Below are 13,899 nucleotides of genomic sequence, written 5' to 3'. Positions count from 1 at the left end.
CGAGTGTCCGAGTAATTGCAAATCTCGTGTAACAAATATAGATGAAATTATATTTTGACGTCTCTTTTTTTTAAATAAAGAAATCAATATAATAAAAAAAATTGTTGCAAAGTAAATCGTGATTTCCGTGATCGATTATGCTACGCATAATTATTAACATTTTTCCTCTCTCTATACACAAAGAAAAGTAATATACATTGTGTACTTCTCGTTCGCGTCTCGCGAGTCAAGTGTAACTTCATTCGGTAGTTATTTTCTTGGCTGAGGGTGCATCGTGAGTGGGACTGCCAGTCCTCTTCTTACCTCGTGCGTTGCGCCCTTCGAATGTAAGAAAAGAAGTTAAATATCTGTTGTTCTTCCGGTAGAAAAATTATGTTTTGCCAAATGCAATTATTCAGAGACATGGAAAGTTTAACTCAGCGAAATCCAAATATACGGTTCCCGTATATATGATCCCTCGGTATTAGCATGGCAATAACATCATTATAATTGCACGATGATCGGCAGTTAGGTAAATTCTCAAGCTGAATGACCGCTTACCCTTCTTGGCTCCGCCCCGCTTCGACTTGCTGAACTTGATCTTTGTAGCAGTCATCTCTTCCAACACTTTCGCTAAGTATTTGTCCTCTTCCTCGCCCTCGAGAACTCTGCAGGCGACCTCGTTGTCGTGAATTTTCAGCTTCGAACATAATTAAAATGATCTCTCGTTTCATTGCTCTTCGGAAGTTGGAAAGGGTGCTGCTGTTCCATGGGTACTTTTCCTTACCTTGTGTTCCGGAGTCTTGTCCAGTAGAACTTTAGCGGCATTTTCTCCCTGCAGGCGTATCCATCCTTCTGTGTTCCCTCTCTGGAAGTCGATATACGCGATATCGACGTCGTACGTTTCCAAACATTTTTTGATGTCTTCCCTCGTGCACGTCTTGGAAACACCAGAGAAGAAAATAACCGAACCCTTCGGCAATTTGTTATTCGCACCTACAGACGCTTGATCGTGCTCGGTTTCTTTTTCTTCTGTCTATAAAGAAGCACATTGAATATAACATTGGACAAAATTGCAAAACAATATTAGCAAAGATGTCTTTTTTTTTGACCAAACTTTCTGTACCTGCCATTTTTACTTACTTCTGATTTCTTTGATTTATTCTTCTTCCTACGTTCTTCTTTTTCTTGTGCCTTTTCTGTGGTATAATCTGCACTGCGAAGTCATATAAAAATTATATGTTTAATACATCGAAGTATGCACAGTAACATTAGACATATAACGTGACGATAAAGTTCTTTAATAATTAACAAGTTTGAAGAATTTACCTCCATTTTCTGATTAATTCTGCATCTCCATACTTTATGGATTCCTTATCCATGAAGGCTTTGGCACCGTCCAAAGTTTCAAACTGTACGAAAACAGAGCCTTTGAACTTGTAAGTCTTATCCTTATCTTGATACTTCCTCATCTGCAAGCAAGAGTGAATCAATAAAAACTTATCGACAACAATTTCAAAGATGAGAATCTCCTAAAGACTCTTTGAGACTCGTAAACATACTACAATCGTTTCAATCGGTTTGTATGGGTCAAAAAATGCTTTGAGCTCCTCGATAGTCGTCTCGGCTGCTTGGAAGCCTTTAACGTAAACCGTCCTGGCCTCCTGGGCCTTCCTGTACTCCTCGTTGAACTCTGGCAAGGGATGCTTCGGCGAGCGCCGTATCTTTTTCCTGTCCTCGGATATCTCCATGAGATCACTGGTCTCCAGAGCCTTGAGGATCACGTCGACGTCCTTGCTGAGATTGGCCAGTAGCTTGAAGTTCAACATGATGCTCATCGGCACCCAGCCCTCCTCGAGCTTCGTTTGTTCAATGAGGAATTTGTCCCTGTGCAGATTTACATTGCCGAAGTAGTACTCTATTTGCGACTTGATCTGCTCCAGGAGCGCCGAGGACGGTTGCTCCGCACTTTCCCCGTTTGCGTTGTCGGCGGCATCGGCAACGGTCGGCTCGGCGTCGTTCTTAACCTCATCAGCCGCCTCGTCCGTTAAATCTTCCACGTTGGCCTTTTCTTGATCGTTAGCCATGCTGACGAGATGCGATCTCAGAATAACTTCTGATACGATGATAACGGCTGAGTTGCTTCAGATCCTTTTCAAGCTGAACAAGATCCAGAAAAGAAATTACCGCGTCCCACACACGTGCTACGCAGCACCCACAGCATCAGGAAACAGGAAGTGAAACCGGCGCGATTCAAGTCAACAATTTTCTCGATCGTTGACTGCAGCGCGTAAGTGCGAAATAAGGAAGCCGTCCAACAGCGCAATCTGAATTTCCCTTTCACCTCTGCCCTTTTCCCTTTTTGGAAATCATGTAAAAATACCGTCGTTGAAACGTATTCAGGACTAATTATTTTATTTTATTTAAATTATGTCACGTAAAAATAAAAATCTTTATAAATGAAATCACGTCTGACTCGATATTGACTCGTACCACTACCTCACTTTTCAATGGAGGACAGTGGAGGCGCGTAGCGGACTTTTTGCGAACTAGAGAAGCGAGATTCCTCGGGAGACGAATTTGTTAGGAACTTCACAAGGTTCTCAAGTTGGCAGGAGCACAGTCGCTAGCTGGCTAGCTCTCCCTCTTTTCCGGTGTCCTCCTGTGGGTGACCGTGTCTTCTTTAGTTTTAGCTGCAATTATATCTTTCTCCATCTTCCACAATGAAGATTTATAAGGATATTTTCACTGGTGAGTAAATAAGGAACGATTTCTCCGATCACGAGAATCCAATATTTTTCATACTGGGTGCAAGGCGCACGATAATGAGGACGAGTTTTGATCAAGTCACAACATTTCGAATTCTCTTCCGATGACCTCATCGATGATGATGAAAAAAAATTTCGAAATAACATCTCTGCATGGAAATTCCAACTCGCGAGCCTCGATATTGCATGGGTTGGCGCGGCAATCGTGCCGTGAAAAATACAAATTCGCACGCATGGGATATTTGGGATCGTGGAATTTCTAACCTCACCATATGTTCCTTACGACTGCGAGAGCATGCCCTCTCCACAGCAAGATTCTGAGTCTTTGTCTGGAGACTGTATGTGCAAAGCATGATGCACTTACGTTCGCCAAATATACACAATCCTCATACACAACATACGCTTTCAGGAGACGAGATGTTCTCCGACACCTACAAAGTTAAGCTGGTGGACGACGTGTTGTACGAAGTGTACGGCAAGGTATGTAATTACACTGTTGCCTCGTTTAGCAACGCGTTTCGCGTGCATTAAACATCTCTTACCGATCGCTTCCTCAGTTGGTCACCCGTAAATCTGGTGGTGATATCGAGATCGCTGGTTTCAACCCGTCTGCCGAGGAAGCCAACGAAGGCACCGACGACGTGGTGGAGAGTGGCGTCGACGTCGTGTTGAATCACCGACTGCAAGAAACATTCGCCTTTGGGGATAAGAAATCCTATACGTTGTACCTCAAAGACTACATGAAGAAGTAAGTACCTTCAATTTGCAATTTTTGGCACGTATCGATAGCTCTCGAAACACGGAACTGTATGAAAAAAATATCAAACGTGACACGTGGTCAACAAACGTTATCTTTGTAGGTTAGTAGCAAGGCTGGAGGAAAAATCACCCGATCAAGTAGAAGTCTTCAAAAACAACATGAACAAAGTTATGAAGGACATCCTGGGGCGTTTCAAGGAGTTACAATTTTTCACCGGCACGTCGATGGACATCGACGGCATCGTGGGCCTCATGGAGTACCGTGAAATCGACGGCGAGTCTGTGCCTGTACTCATGTTCTTCAAGCATGGTCTTGAAGAGGAAAAGTTCTAAGTAATTCTTAGATATCCAACAAATTGTGGACAAATTTTGTGAGTCACATTCCGTTTATCGATCATTAATTTATCATTTAAATTATTATAACGTTATATCATAAACGTGTTACAAGATACGAGTACATGGAAATTCATGACTAACACATTCTATTGTGTTCGTCATTGCACAAACATGTTAGATCAAATTGACGATAAGATTCCCGCTGCGACGTGTTCTTTTAAGCGCAGCGGCTATAGGAGTCGTACATTCCCAATTCTCATTGTCTCAGTGTACCACTAATCGCACTAAAAAGAACGATGTCTTAATCGATTTCCCATGTATGCTTTTCAGATAAACCGGAGTCAAGACTGCACACGCTGAAAAGCTGTGAAATTTAGTTGAAAATATAAAGGACGCAACATACTCTACTTCCAAAAAAAAACGAACCCTCGATTTGCGACATATTAAACGAGATCTTCATTCAAGAAACAATTCCGCGATAAACAAAATCCGTACCCGGGGTAACTTAGGGGGAGGATTGCAGGAACACCGGATTCTTCACAGTTAATAAGTCGAGCGGTCTGTCGCCGTCATTTCCGTTTTGTATCCAATTGTATTAGAGAATTTTATTTATATCGAAGAATGGAAGATGGGGAAAGAGTTAGCAGCGATGGACCCACAGCAGTCCGTGAAGTAACAACATACTGTGTTAATGCAATGTTAACGGTCAACAATTTCTGAAACATATTCGGTATAATGTCGTCATGAATAAAAAAAATTTTTCCATAATTTTTATTTCTTTTCTCAAGCTATTTGTTTTCGATCTGCCCTCGTTTCCTTGATTCTTCCCTGCTGCGGTTTTGCGAAGTGTAACATAAGTAATTCATGTATGCTTTCGTGTATCTGCTCCCGAACTTGCGTCCGAATTTGTATCCGCGAGCTTTCCCACGAGACGAAAAACAGAATTAGAATTCCGGAGAACCGTTTCAATTATTGACGCGGTTGATTCCCTCCCGATAGTAAAGGAAAGGCTAATGTATATATTCATCACGTGTTGCACTTAAAACTTACACACATGTATACGCATAAGCGTAATTCACGTTGTACATTTCTTCATTATACATCGAATAATATATCTGCATATAATGGGCGAAGGATACGAACTTTTGCAGCTTGAACGAAGACACGATGCACAGAACTTGTCCGCTCTGTTACGAGTAATAAATAATACTGCAACAGAATCCAACCGGTCTCCCGTGTTCATTTGTACATCCATCAATCTACTCTGCGACGAGTGAGGGTTTCGAGAATAAACGACAGACAAACGACAGTTTGTTCACTTCATAAAAATATTATATTTAGATAAGTCAGAATAGACGATCTATCTCTTGGCGCGAAACCGTACATTATATTTCTTTACTCAGGGATTGTTACTAGCCACACTGTGTTGTACAAGTACACTCACTACCTTGCTTTTGCACATTCTTGCCGCCGCAACAAATTTCTCTCATCCTCTCAATCTTTCTCTCTCTCTCTTTCTCTCTGAATCTCTCGCTCGCTCGCTCGCTCTTTCTTGCCCCCCCTCTACGTCTGGTTTTTTCTCACTGTTTTTTTCTACATATTACTTTATATTACCCTCATTGCGTTTACGCTTTCTCTCTTTCTCTTTCTCTCTCTTTCTCTCTTGTGAATATATTACTCTTACTGTTTCTAAAACGTTTGCTCTCCTCACCTGAGAACTTGACGCCACCGTACGTGATACTTTGCACATGTTCCGTACCGTTATTTGAAAAAAGGTGTTTACATTTACAAAAGCGTATCTTAGTAGTTGAGTAGTAGTAGTAGTAGTAGTAGTAGTAGTAGTAATAGTAAATAGTATAAGTATGTAGAGACAGAGTTTTCTCGTAAGTCTACAATGAGATGCGCGAATTGAAAATGTCCCACTAAACGAAACTGATAACTTATAGTTTAAAAAGGTAGAGTAAAAGATGGACTTTCTCTTTCTCTCTCTCTCTCGCTCTCTCAAGGGATACATACATGTATATGCTCGTGTGTACATATATGTATAATTATATTGCTTTGCTATCTACGGAGCACAACCATATATAGTGTCGTTGGATATTAAAGCCAGTGAAATAAATTAATATCGATTCTTTTGCGACCGAGCATCGTACAACACACGTCTCGCTCCGACGAAAGAAGGCAGAGAAAACAGAATCAGAGTAAAGTGAGGAGGATCACACATCGAGGATCCGTAGGTGCTTCGAAAGAGTTCTTACAAGAGAAACGGAGCGATCACGGGACCTATGTCGTACGAGGAAACGAAGCGATCGTTGCTTTACAGGCATTCGCACACGTTCGCCGATTAAGGATTAAGGATTATATCCCCTAGAAAGTGGAATGTTACATTCAACATTTATCGACATACATAATTAGCTCACGAGTATATCCAATCGGTTTTACAAATCGAAGAGTTCTCCTTAGTTCGCAGCGTCGCTCACGATCGCGAACACCTGGGTTCGGGATCGCGAGCGGACAATCGCCGCCTCGCGCCGCAAACGTGCCCGACCGCGCGGTTGCCAGAAGGGCTGAGAAAGATCGGCGATCGGCCTCTGGATCACTGTCGCATCGCGTTGCGTGAACGTTCAGAAATAATATTTGATCGTAATGGCAGTCATACGAGAGTTAACTTATCAGCGTTCTCTTAATTAGCGATTGCCCATAAATTGTAAATTGTACGACGTTTATACATAGATGTAACACATACTGGCTTACAGTTTAGCTCTTTAAAGGTACGGTATTTAGTAGGACACCTGCTACTATTTGTTAAGTTGGGTATACCTTACACGCTCGATAAAGAGTAAAACAGTATATTATCGGTATTGTTATTATTACTATTATCGTTATTATTATTATTATTATTTATTACTATTATCGTTATTACTATTATTAAACTTATTTGTACTGATCTATGTAGAATGGGTGCGTAGATGGGTCTCTTGTATGCTACAAAATGATCAACGTTCGTCACTGGTTTACAGATATATAAATATACCGTACACGGTGGAACGGTATTTCGCGAGAGATACCGAGATTCCTTTACGTACAAGTTGAAAAAACATGTTAGTCGCTGCTGAATCGTTCGCAAGTTACATTATTGTTATTATTATTATTACGCAAGACAGAAGAGACATGCAACAAGATTGAGAGAGCAATGTATCAGTAATCAGGAGGTGGTGGTCGCATATAAGTACAAGACAAAAAGCAAAAAGGTACAACGAGATTGCAAGATCAGAACGTAACGTCGTTTCACTGTACAGAAGGACTACGGCGCACCCGATTCTTCCATTCTAGGACACTGGGGTATTTAGGTAAAACCGTTACTACACACAATTTGAGCATATCGTACCATCTCTCTATGATACTTCGAAGAAGTATGGCAAAAGCATTTAAGTTTACTCGGTACAGACAGACGATCTCGCGCGCGCGAAGCACGGCGCATCATTTATGCATTAGCAGACATCACGACGGCATTCCAAAGACCACTCTTGTGAAGTCCTCTTACCTTATATAAATGTATCATCTGATCGCAGGACATAGTTTCATTAATCTGTCAAGCTAGCTTTGTCAAACTTCTCTTCCTGATCACTACTGAGGTTGTCGTGTTTGTATTTGTGAAAGAATTTGTATATTCATATATTATTTTTATATATATATATATATATATATATGTATATATATGTATAGATATATCTGCTTCTTTTAACATTTATATATTTTTATATGAAACTTCATTCACAGGTAGCATTCGCGCCCACCAATCCTAATGGTCACTTACAGCGTCGTTTATATTTTGTGAGGAATTTGAAGAGGTGATCGCTAGTCGCGCGACTTGTTCAGAGGTAATTTTGGTCAGGTGCTTCGTCGATAAAAGTAAAAATTGTGACAAGAACTAACAATTGTATAATCAAATAATGAACCGTCAACAGAGAATCTTGGCTTTTAATCTGCGCATTCCTACTTAACAAATGAAAAATGACTCGAATCGTACATATTAATTTTAATTAAAAAAAGAAATTAAGTCGATTTTTTTTACAACACATTCGATATTGCTGCGCGTAACCGCGTTCGAAACATACACTACAAATACTCGTCTCCCTTGAATACCTCGAAACTGTTAAAAACAGGCATCTGAAATGAACAGTAACTCCAGCATGTCATAAAAAAAATTATGAATTTAATATTGTGTTTGTTTTCCACGGTACGCATAACATTAAAAACTTTCATCAAGTAGATAACAATAACCAACAACTAACAATCGTAGGCATTCACGCAAAAATAGAAATATGTTTAATAATATACAATAATATTATCATAATTTATATTATTGAAGTAAGTATGATCATTCCCTTACTGCTTCTAGAGTAGTAGAGTAGTAGAGTAAATCGTATCAATGATTGGAGCTGAAAGAATCCGGAAAGTATCATTTTGTACAATATCCGACGAACATTTATATCCCACAGCTATTCAAAATAAAAAAATAGCTTTACATCTCGTATTTTACAACATAATTATATGTTACATCTCAGTTAACGTCTCACAATTCGTAAATTCATTAGGAGTACGGATACACATATAAATGTTTGCATGTAAACGTTATAAACATTCATGTATCTATTAAAAATGTATAATAAAAAACGACATTACTATATAACCGTTACACATCTAAAAATTTTTCCAAAACGAGAAACTAAGTCAACGTAACGTCGACATAAAAAGCTATCAAAAATCCGACGACGATTCTATGGAGCTACCTCCACGTTTAACATAAGTTTATTTTACTTTAAGTTTATTAATAATCCGATTTTTACAAATTAGAAATAGTTAACAGATAATAACGAACAATCGTGAGAGAGAGAGAGAGAGAGAAACATATGTATATATACATATATATGTGTATGTATACGTTTTGTACATATTTCTACATATATAATAATATTCAAATTTCGAAAATAAGCAGCCACGCAAGCACTTTACGCGTGCTCGCTCGCGTAAGTTACAAATCTGTCGGATCTTTCAGCTCACGTCATGTGATACGTAATTTCTGTAAATTACTAACAACGAGAGTAGGGTCCTATCTTAATTCTGTCCACGATCTGTTAATTCTTATCGTACTCTACGATTTATAGTATAATTATACATCTTGCAAACGTCTCTTCTCTTCAGAGGTTCGAGAGCATCTTGTATCTTAATCTTTTTTTTTAATCTGTATTTATCGTGCATTTTCTCCAAAGGAGAGGGGATGGGGAAAAACAAATCTCACTGCCAGTAAACTATGAAAAAAAGAAAAGAATAAAAGAAACCGTCTATATTCTACTCTATTTGCTGCCATGTCAAATTTGTACCAGAAGAAGACAGCATTTCATTACTGCAAAATGTTCACTCGACAAGAGTCTGTCACGTTTGTCGCTTGAAACCTGCCTAAGTGTTAACAAAAAAAAAAGAAAAAAGATCTGAGTACATATACATATATACGCGTGTTACAAGCGTGAATTTTATAAAAAGAAAGTAGTAAAATAAGAAAGAAGAGAGAAAAAGAACGGAAACCCTAACACCTTGATTGGAAGTAAATACTTCGCTCTCGCACGCTTCGTCGTTAGTTTGTTGTCCATAAAAAAAGAGGAGCTACAAGGAGCGTATTCGATATAATAATTAAACTCGAATTAGTAATAAGTTCACTTTTCTCTCCTATGGTCTAAAATACAAAACAATAAATTATCATTAACTTGCGCGTTGGGCGTAAAGGGATACGCATTGGATGCAAGTGTCTATATGTGTATGTATGTATACGTGTGAGTGTATATGTATATATATATATATATGCATGTATATATACATATATATCAATATGCAAATAGTGGCTCTTTAAAGTAACGATCCGAATCGAGGCAGAGTTGGAATGTAAAGGTGTCCGAATTACTCGCGAGCACAGGTCGCGTCTTCGTCGCCATGAACGTAGATCGTTGAAGCGATCTATGATTACATCGTCGAAAGAAAGACAGAAAGAGAGAGATTGCAAAAAGACAAAAGGGAGAGAGCAAGAGAGAGAGAGAGAGAAAGGAGGGAGGGAGGGACCCGAAGGTAACAAAGTGCAAAATAGAGAAAAAAGAAACTTAATTACTCTAGGAACTTCTGTGACTGTGAAAGATGCGAAGAAATGTCTGACGAAGACGCGACGTCTGTCCGAAGCAAGGATCGATCGTCGGCGCGAAGTATCGTGTGCGTGACACGATTTATCCGCTCGGATCATGGCACGACACGTGTCGCAGACTAAAGAGGCAGCGATTAGTAATGATAATTGCTCGTATCCTACAGATAGACCTGCAGCTTTTTCGTACAATGATGAACCCACGGTTCATTAACGTGGAAAAAGAATACAGAAGTGCGCGTACCCACGCACACCGTCGTTGGGTCGTTGTTGCGTTATCGGGTATGCGTGTGTTCGCGTCGTCGACATTCGAGATTCCCGAATCGGCTGAGTAAGACCGCCTCCTTACGATGGACACGAGAGTCGCTAAGCTCTAATATAAATAATAGCGAGAAAAAGGAAAGGAGGAAGGAGGGTATAGGACGGAACGAGGGAAGGTGGAGAAAGGGGGGAACGGAAGAAGGGAAATGTCGAACGGTAAAGTGAAGTAAGTAAATTCCACCTCGCCCGATGCGCGGATAATCTGTATTGCAGCGTATTGAGAAGGTCCCGCTGCACTACAGAGATCGTTGCACCTCGAATACACGAAACTCAACTTGTATGCTGGTTTCTATTCCTCTTCTTCCCGTCGTATCCTTCGTCCTCTTCTTTTTTTCTTAAAAGTCGGTGTGCCCCAGGACGCGGCACACCTTCTGCTCCTAAGGATCTGACGGAGACTCCAACACCTCCAGGAGGAAATCGTCGATCGGCATGTCACCGGTCATGTTGAAGAAGAACAGATGCTCCAGACATTTAAGACCGATCGAACGGATGGATGGCAGGCGAAGCAGCAGCTTGGCGAATCTGCCGGGGTCGTCCGGCGAGGATACGCGAGTGTACTCTTCCAACGCGGCGTAGATCTTCTCGCGCAACAAGCTGACCTCCTGGGTGGACTTGAGACCTCGCACGTCGGGATTGAAGAGAATAATAGATCTGCACATTTCGAGAAATCCCGTTAATAACGGACATAATAATCCGCACCCGAGGGCGACTCTCGTGTCTTAGCGAATGTGTCTTCGTCGACGTCACAGAGATGCCCGTTAAAAGAATCCTCCTCATCTTACCTGAGACATCCGAGTTCAGTCCTGTCCATTTTCATCTCACGCATTTTCGACACGAGTTCCGAGAGTACGCGATCGAATATCGTGCCCACGCCCGCCTGTTGCGCCGAGTTTCGATGCACCGTGGTGCCTGTCGCCAAGATGATGCTGTCCTTCACTTCAATGGAACGGTAGGAAAAAGCGGCTATCAGCAGTTCGTTCCAACCAGCCCTGAGGAGAAGTACTTGATCCTCCAGCGGCAGCGACGTAAAATGCGGGATGTGCTTCGCCCATGCCACCAGCTGGAACAGTTGTTTGTCCGTGGCGTTGCAAATGTGTGACACTGTATTCTGCGGATTACAGAAGATCGCGAGTTGGTAAGAAACGCCGGCGAACGCGTGTCTCCAAGAATTCTCAGCAAGACTTCTCAACACTCGCGAATGAGTGACGACGTTACGCCTCGTCGTAAAAAATAAAACAAAAAAAAAACGGAAGAAATCGTTCGAATTTACAATAGAATCCGCAATCCGCATATTAAATAAACGCGCGCGCGTTCTTACGCGCTGCTAGCGCGGATCTATTCTAGGCAGGCGTTTATTCTTAGACCGTATCTAATCGCAACCCTATTACACACATCTCAACAAACAATCATTTCGCTATTGTTACATATCTAAACTGCCACCACTTTGTTTCCCACGTGCGCGAAAGAGATACGCCCACCCGTGCGAGCGCGTCCGCGCGCGCTATCTGCGACTCGCGACTCGCCTTATTTACCTCGTAATTGCCCTGGTGCTCCATCTTACACTCGACCCGCTTCTCGGCCTCGAGGATGCGCTCGATCGGCATGTCTGCGTGCAAACTGCTGGTGCTCTCTACCTCGCTCTGATCCCGCTCCTTGGTGCGTTGACGTTCCTCCTGTACCGCCTCCCTTTTCATCCCCATCGCCAGGCATTTCTGATACCGGCAGTATTGGCATCGGTTCCGCTGCCGTTTGTCGATGATGCAGGATTTCTCCTCGCGGCAGGCGTACGACAGATCTTTGCGAACGGTCCTTTTGAAGAAACCTTTGCATCCCTCGCAGCTGAAAAACACGTGTTTCAATTAACACATGCAACGTGTTCCATTATATTTTACAATGCACTCTTTGCGATTTACGGTACGTAATTGTGGCTGACGATAGCTCACTATATTGTAGTATTTCGCACGATCGTTTGTCTCGCTTTCTAGACGACAGAGTAAATTCCAATTCTGACATTTTCAATTAAAAAGTCAGAATTTGGAGAATTCGGAAATAATATGGAGTGTAATTCCAGCTAGAAAATCACTGCGATACCGCGCGACAATTATTGCGCTATTCGTGGCACGTGAAAAAGCTGAATCATGTAGCTTAATTGATGCATACAACAAAAAACAATGCTATTTGCATCGGCGTTGTATTCCACTGCATGACAGCTTTACACAATTATTCCGTTCCGCAAACGAAATCCGGTTTTTGATCTCTAAAGTGCATTTCACGATTGTCCGAACGAAATGAAATTTCGAGCGTTGGAATTTAATAGAATAGTTTGGAGAGTTTTTAAGTAATACGAGGCGCAGGCGAGCAGCGTGCGCATACCGGTCGGATTGGAGAAAATTATTGTCACACGATAATCATTGCGCTATCTACGGGCACTCGAGCAGGATGAATCATGATCGAGCTTGGTTCCGATCCGCGTCGTCTAAATTATTTGTGGCATCGTTAAATCCCATTAGAATGTAATTTTACGTAATCATTCCATTTTAAGTCGGAATAACTCACTCGTCATCGGCGAATTACACTCGACACTCCACTTTCGCGCAACGAAGTCGACTAAAATACAGAATTATATTTTGCTCACCGCGTAATTCTTCGGGATTATTCCGTTCTACATCGGACAATCATTTACAAGTAAATGGAATTCCGCGCTCAATTTTCGGTGGACCCTCGCAGTAGATATCGAGCGAACATAATGAAACTTTCGACCGGGGGGACTCGAAACGAAAGCGCGAGGGACTTTGAGAGTTAATCGCGCTGACGAAAATTAATGTCGTGTCACGCGATAATTGCTGCGCGGTCTACGGCATTCGGAAAGCTGAATCACGGTCGGCCATCTCGTATTTCGCAATAGTGCGACGACTTAAGTCCACCGGACGATTTGTTGGCACTTTTCCTCGCGGCTCTCTCGCGCGCGCGCGCGCGCACCGGGCTCTCTAACTAACTCGGGGATGCATCGGGGATATAAAATACTCCGGGTTTACGACACCTCGCGCGTAATTCTTATACCGAGCAGCTGGCGGGAACACGCAAAAGTAAGAGATTCGTCCCAAGTCACGCTCCATTGTCGGGGTGCCAGAGTGCTGACGTAATCTTAATTTCACGCAAAGCATTTCGAGGCGTTGTCGATGTTTTTCGGCGGTCAATTGACGAGTTGCTTATTGATCCATCTAAATCGCGACGTGCATCCCTAAAACCGTCATAACAGCCGCTTGAATTATTTCCGATAATTCGGAGCGTTCTCTCACCGGGCGCTCATCTCTCTCGCCGTGTCATACTTTCCGAACTCGCGAATAACATCTCAATCATTCTTGGTCTTTGCGGTTGTTGTCGCCGGCTGCGCGATCATCAGCGGTGATCCTGAGTCACGGCCCGCTTTCAGGGTCGTCGTTTTTAAAGTCTTGGAACGCCTCCAGCGAGCTGCCGTTGGAGCCAGAAAACCGGCGGCGAATTCCACGGAGGATTTATTTTCGCCCGCGGACACGCATCGCGTATTTT

At 42.0% G+C, this 13,899-nt stretch overlaps 3 protein-coding genes and 1 non-coding gene across 13 annotated transcripts in view; 1 reads left to right on the top strand and 3 right to left on the bottom strand.

Annotated features, from left to right (window-relative positions):
- Positions 1–122: 122 nt before the first annotated feature.
- LOC105276445 (la protein homolog) lies at positions 123–2,258 on the bottom strand. The gene is made up of 6 exons (XM_011334051.3): positions 1,542–2,258; positions 1,309–1,451; positions 1,123–1,195; positions 767–1,015; positions 541–679; positions 123–318 (listed from the first exon to the last, which is right to left on the bottom strand). The coding sequence occupies exons 1-6, from the start codon at positions 2,064–2,066 to the stop codon at positions 239–241; spliced, it is 1,209 nt and encodes a 402-aa protein (XP_011332353.2). The 5' UTR covers positions 2,067–2,258; the 3' UTR covers positions 123–238.
- On the bottom strand, positions 390–489 carry LOC113562225. The gene has a single exon (XR_003406738.1). It is a non-coding gene; the product is annotated as a small nucleolar RNA U6-53/MBII-28 (small nucleolar RNA).
- A 336-nt stretch (positions 2,259–2,594) lies between the features above and the next one.
- Positions 2,595–4,610, top strand: LOC105276446 (translationally-controlled tumor protein homolog). The gene is made up of 5 exons (XM_011334052.3): positions 2,595–2,730; positions 3,157–3,227; positions 3,305–3,495; positions 3,608–3,877; positions 4,173–4,610. Exons 1-4 carry the CDS (start codon positions 2,703–2,705, stop codon positions 3,837–3,839), a joined length of 522 nt encoding a protein of 173 aa, XP_011332354.1. The 5' UTR covers positions 2,595–2,702; the 3' UTR covers positions 3,840–3,877; positions 4,173–4,610.
- Positions 4,611–5,155: 545 nt separating this feature from the next.
- The window catches only part of LOC105276453 (retinoic acid receptor RXR), a 65,071-nt gene continuing 56,327 nt past the window's right edge, over positions 5,156–13,899 (bottom strand). For 8 of the 10 annotated variants that reach the window (XM_011334073.3, XM_011334070.3, XM_011334063.3 and 5 more), the window contains 3 exons: positions 11,883–12,189; positions 11,133–11,458; positions 5,156–11,001 (listed from right to left, as the gene is read on the bottom strand). In XM_011334073.3, the coding sequence (XP_011332375.1) occupies positions 10,728–11,001; positions 11,133–11,458; positions 11,883–12,189 (907 nt within the window). In that variant the 3' untranslated portion in view covers positions 5,156–10,727. The remainder of the gene's footprint in view (positions 11,002–11,132; positions 11,459–11,882; positions 12,190–13,899) is intronic. The other 2 variants (XM_011334071.3, XM_011334072.3) reach the window with 2 other exon arrangements.

The sequence above is a fragment of the Ooceraea biroi genome, chromosome 6 (genome assembly GCF_003672135.1).
Source record: "Ooceraea biroi isolate clonal line C1 chromosome 6, Obir_v5.4, whole genome shotgun sequence".
NCBI lineage: Eukaryota > Metazoa > Arthropoda > Insecta > Hymenoptera > Formicidae > Ooceraea > Ooceraea biroi.
The sequence above is the reverse complement of the archived record's forward strand: the minus strand, read 5'-3'. Positions and strand labels throughout refer to the sequence as shown.

Excerpts from the sequence above, each read along its gene's own strand:
- LOC105276446 (XM_011334052.3), top strand. The coding sequence starts at position 2,703 with ATGAAGATTTATAAGGATATTTTCACTG. Across the intron at positions 3,228-3,304 it reads TGTACGAAGTGTACGGCAAG|TTGGTCACCCGTAAATCTGG; the intron begins GTATGTAATTAC and ends TCGCTTCCTCAG. Across the intron at positions 3,496-3,607 it reads CTCAAAGACTACATGAAGAA|GTTAGTAGCAAGGCTGGAGG; the intron begins GTAAGTACCTTC and ends TTATCTTTGTAG.
- LOC105276445 (XM_011334051.3), bottom strand. The coding sequence starts at position 2,066 with ATGGCTAACGATCAAGAAAAGGCCAACGTGGAAGATTTAACGGACGAG. Across the intron at positions 1,196-1,308 it reads GAATTAATCAGAAAATGGAG|TGCAGATTATACCACAGAAA; the intron begins GTAAATTCTTCA and ends ATGACTTCGCAG. Across the intron at positions 680-766 it reads ACAAGACTCCGGAACACAAG|CTGAAAATTCACGACAACGA; the intron begins GTAAGGAAAAGT and ends TTATGTTCGAAG.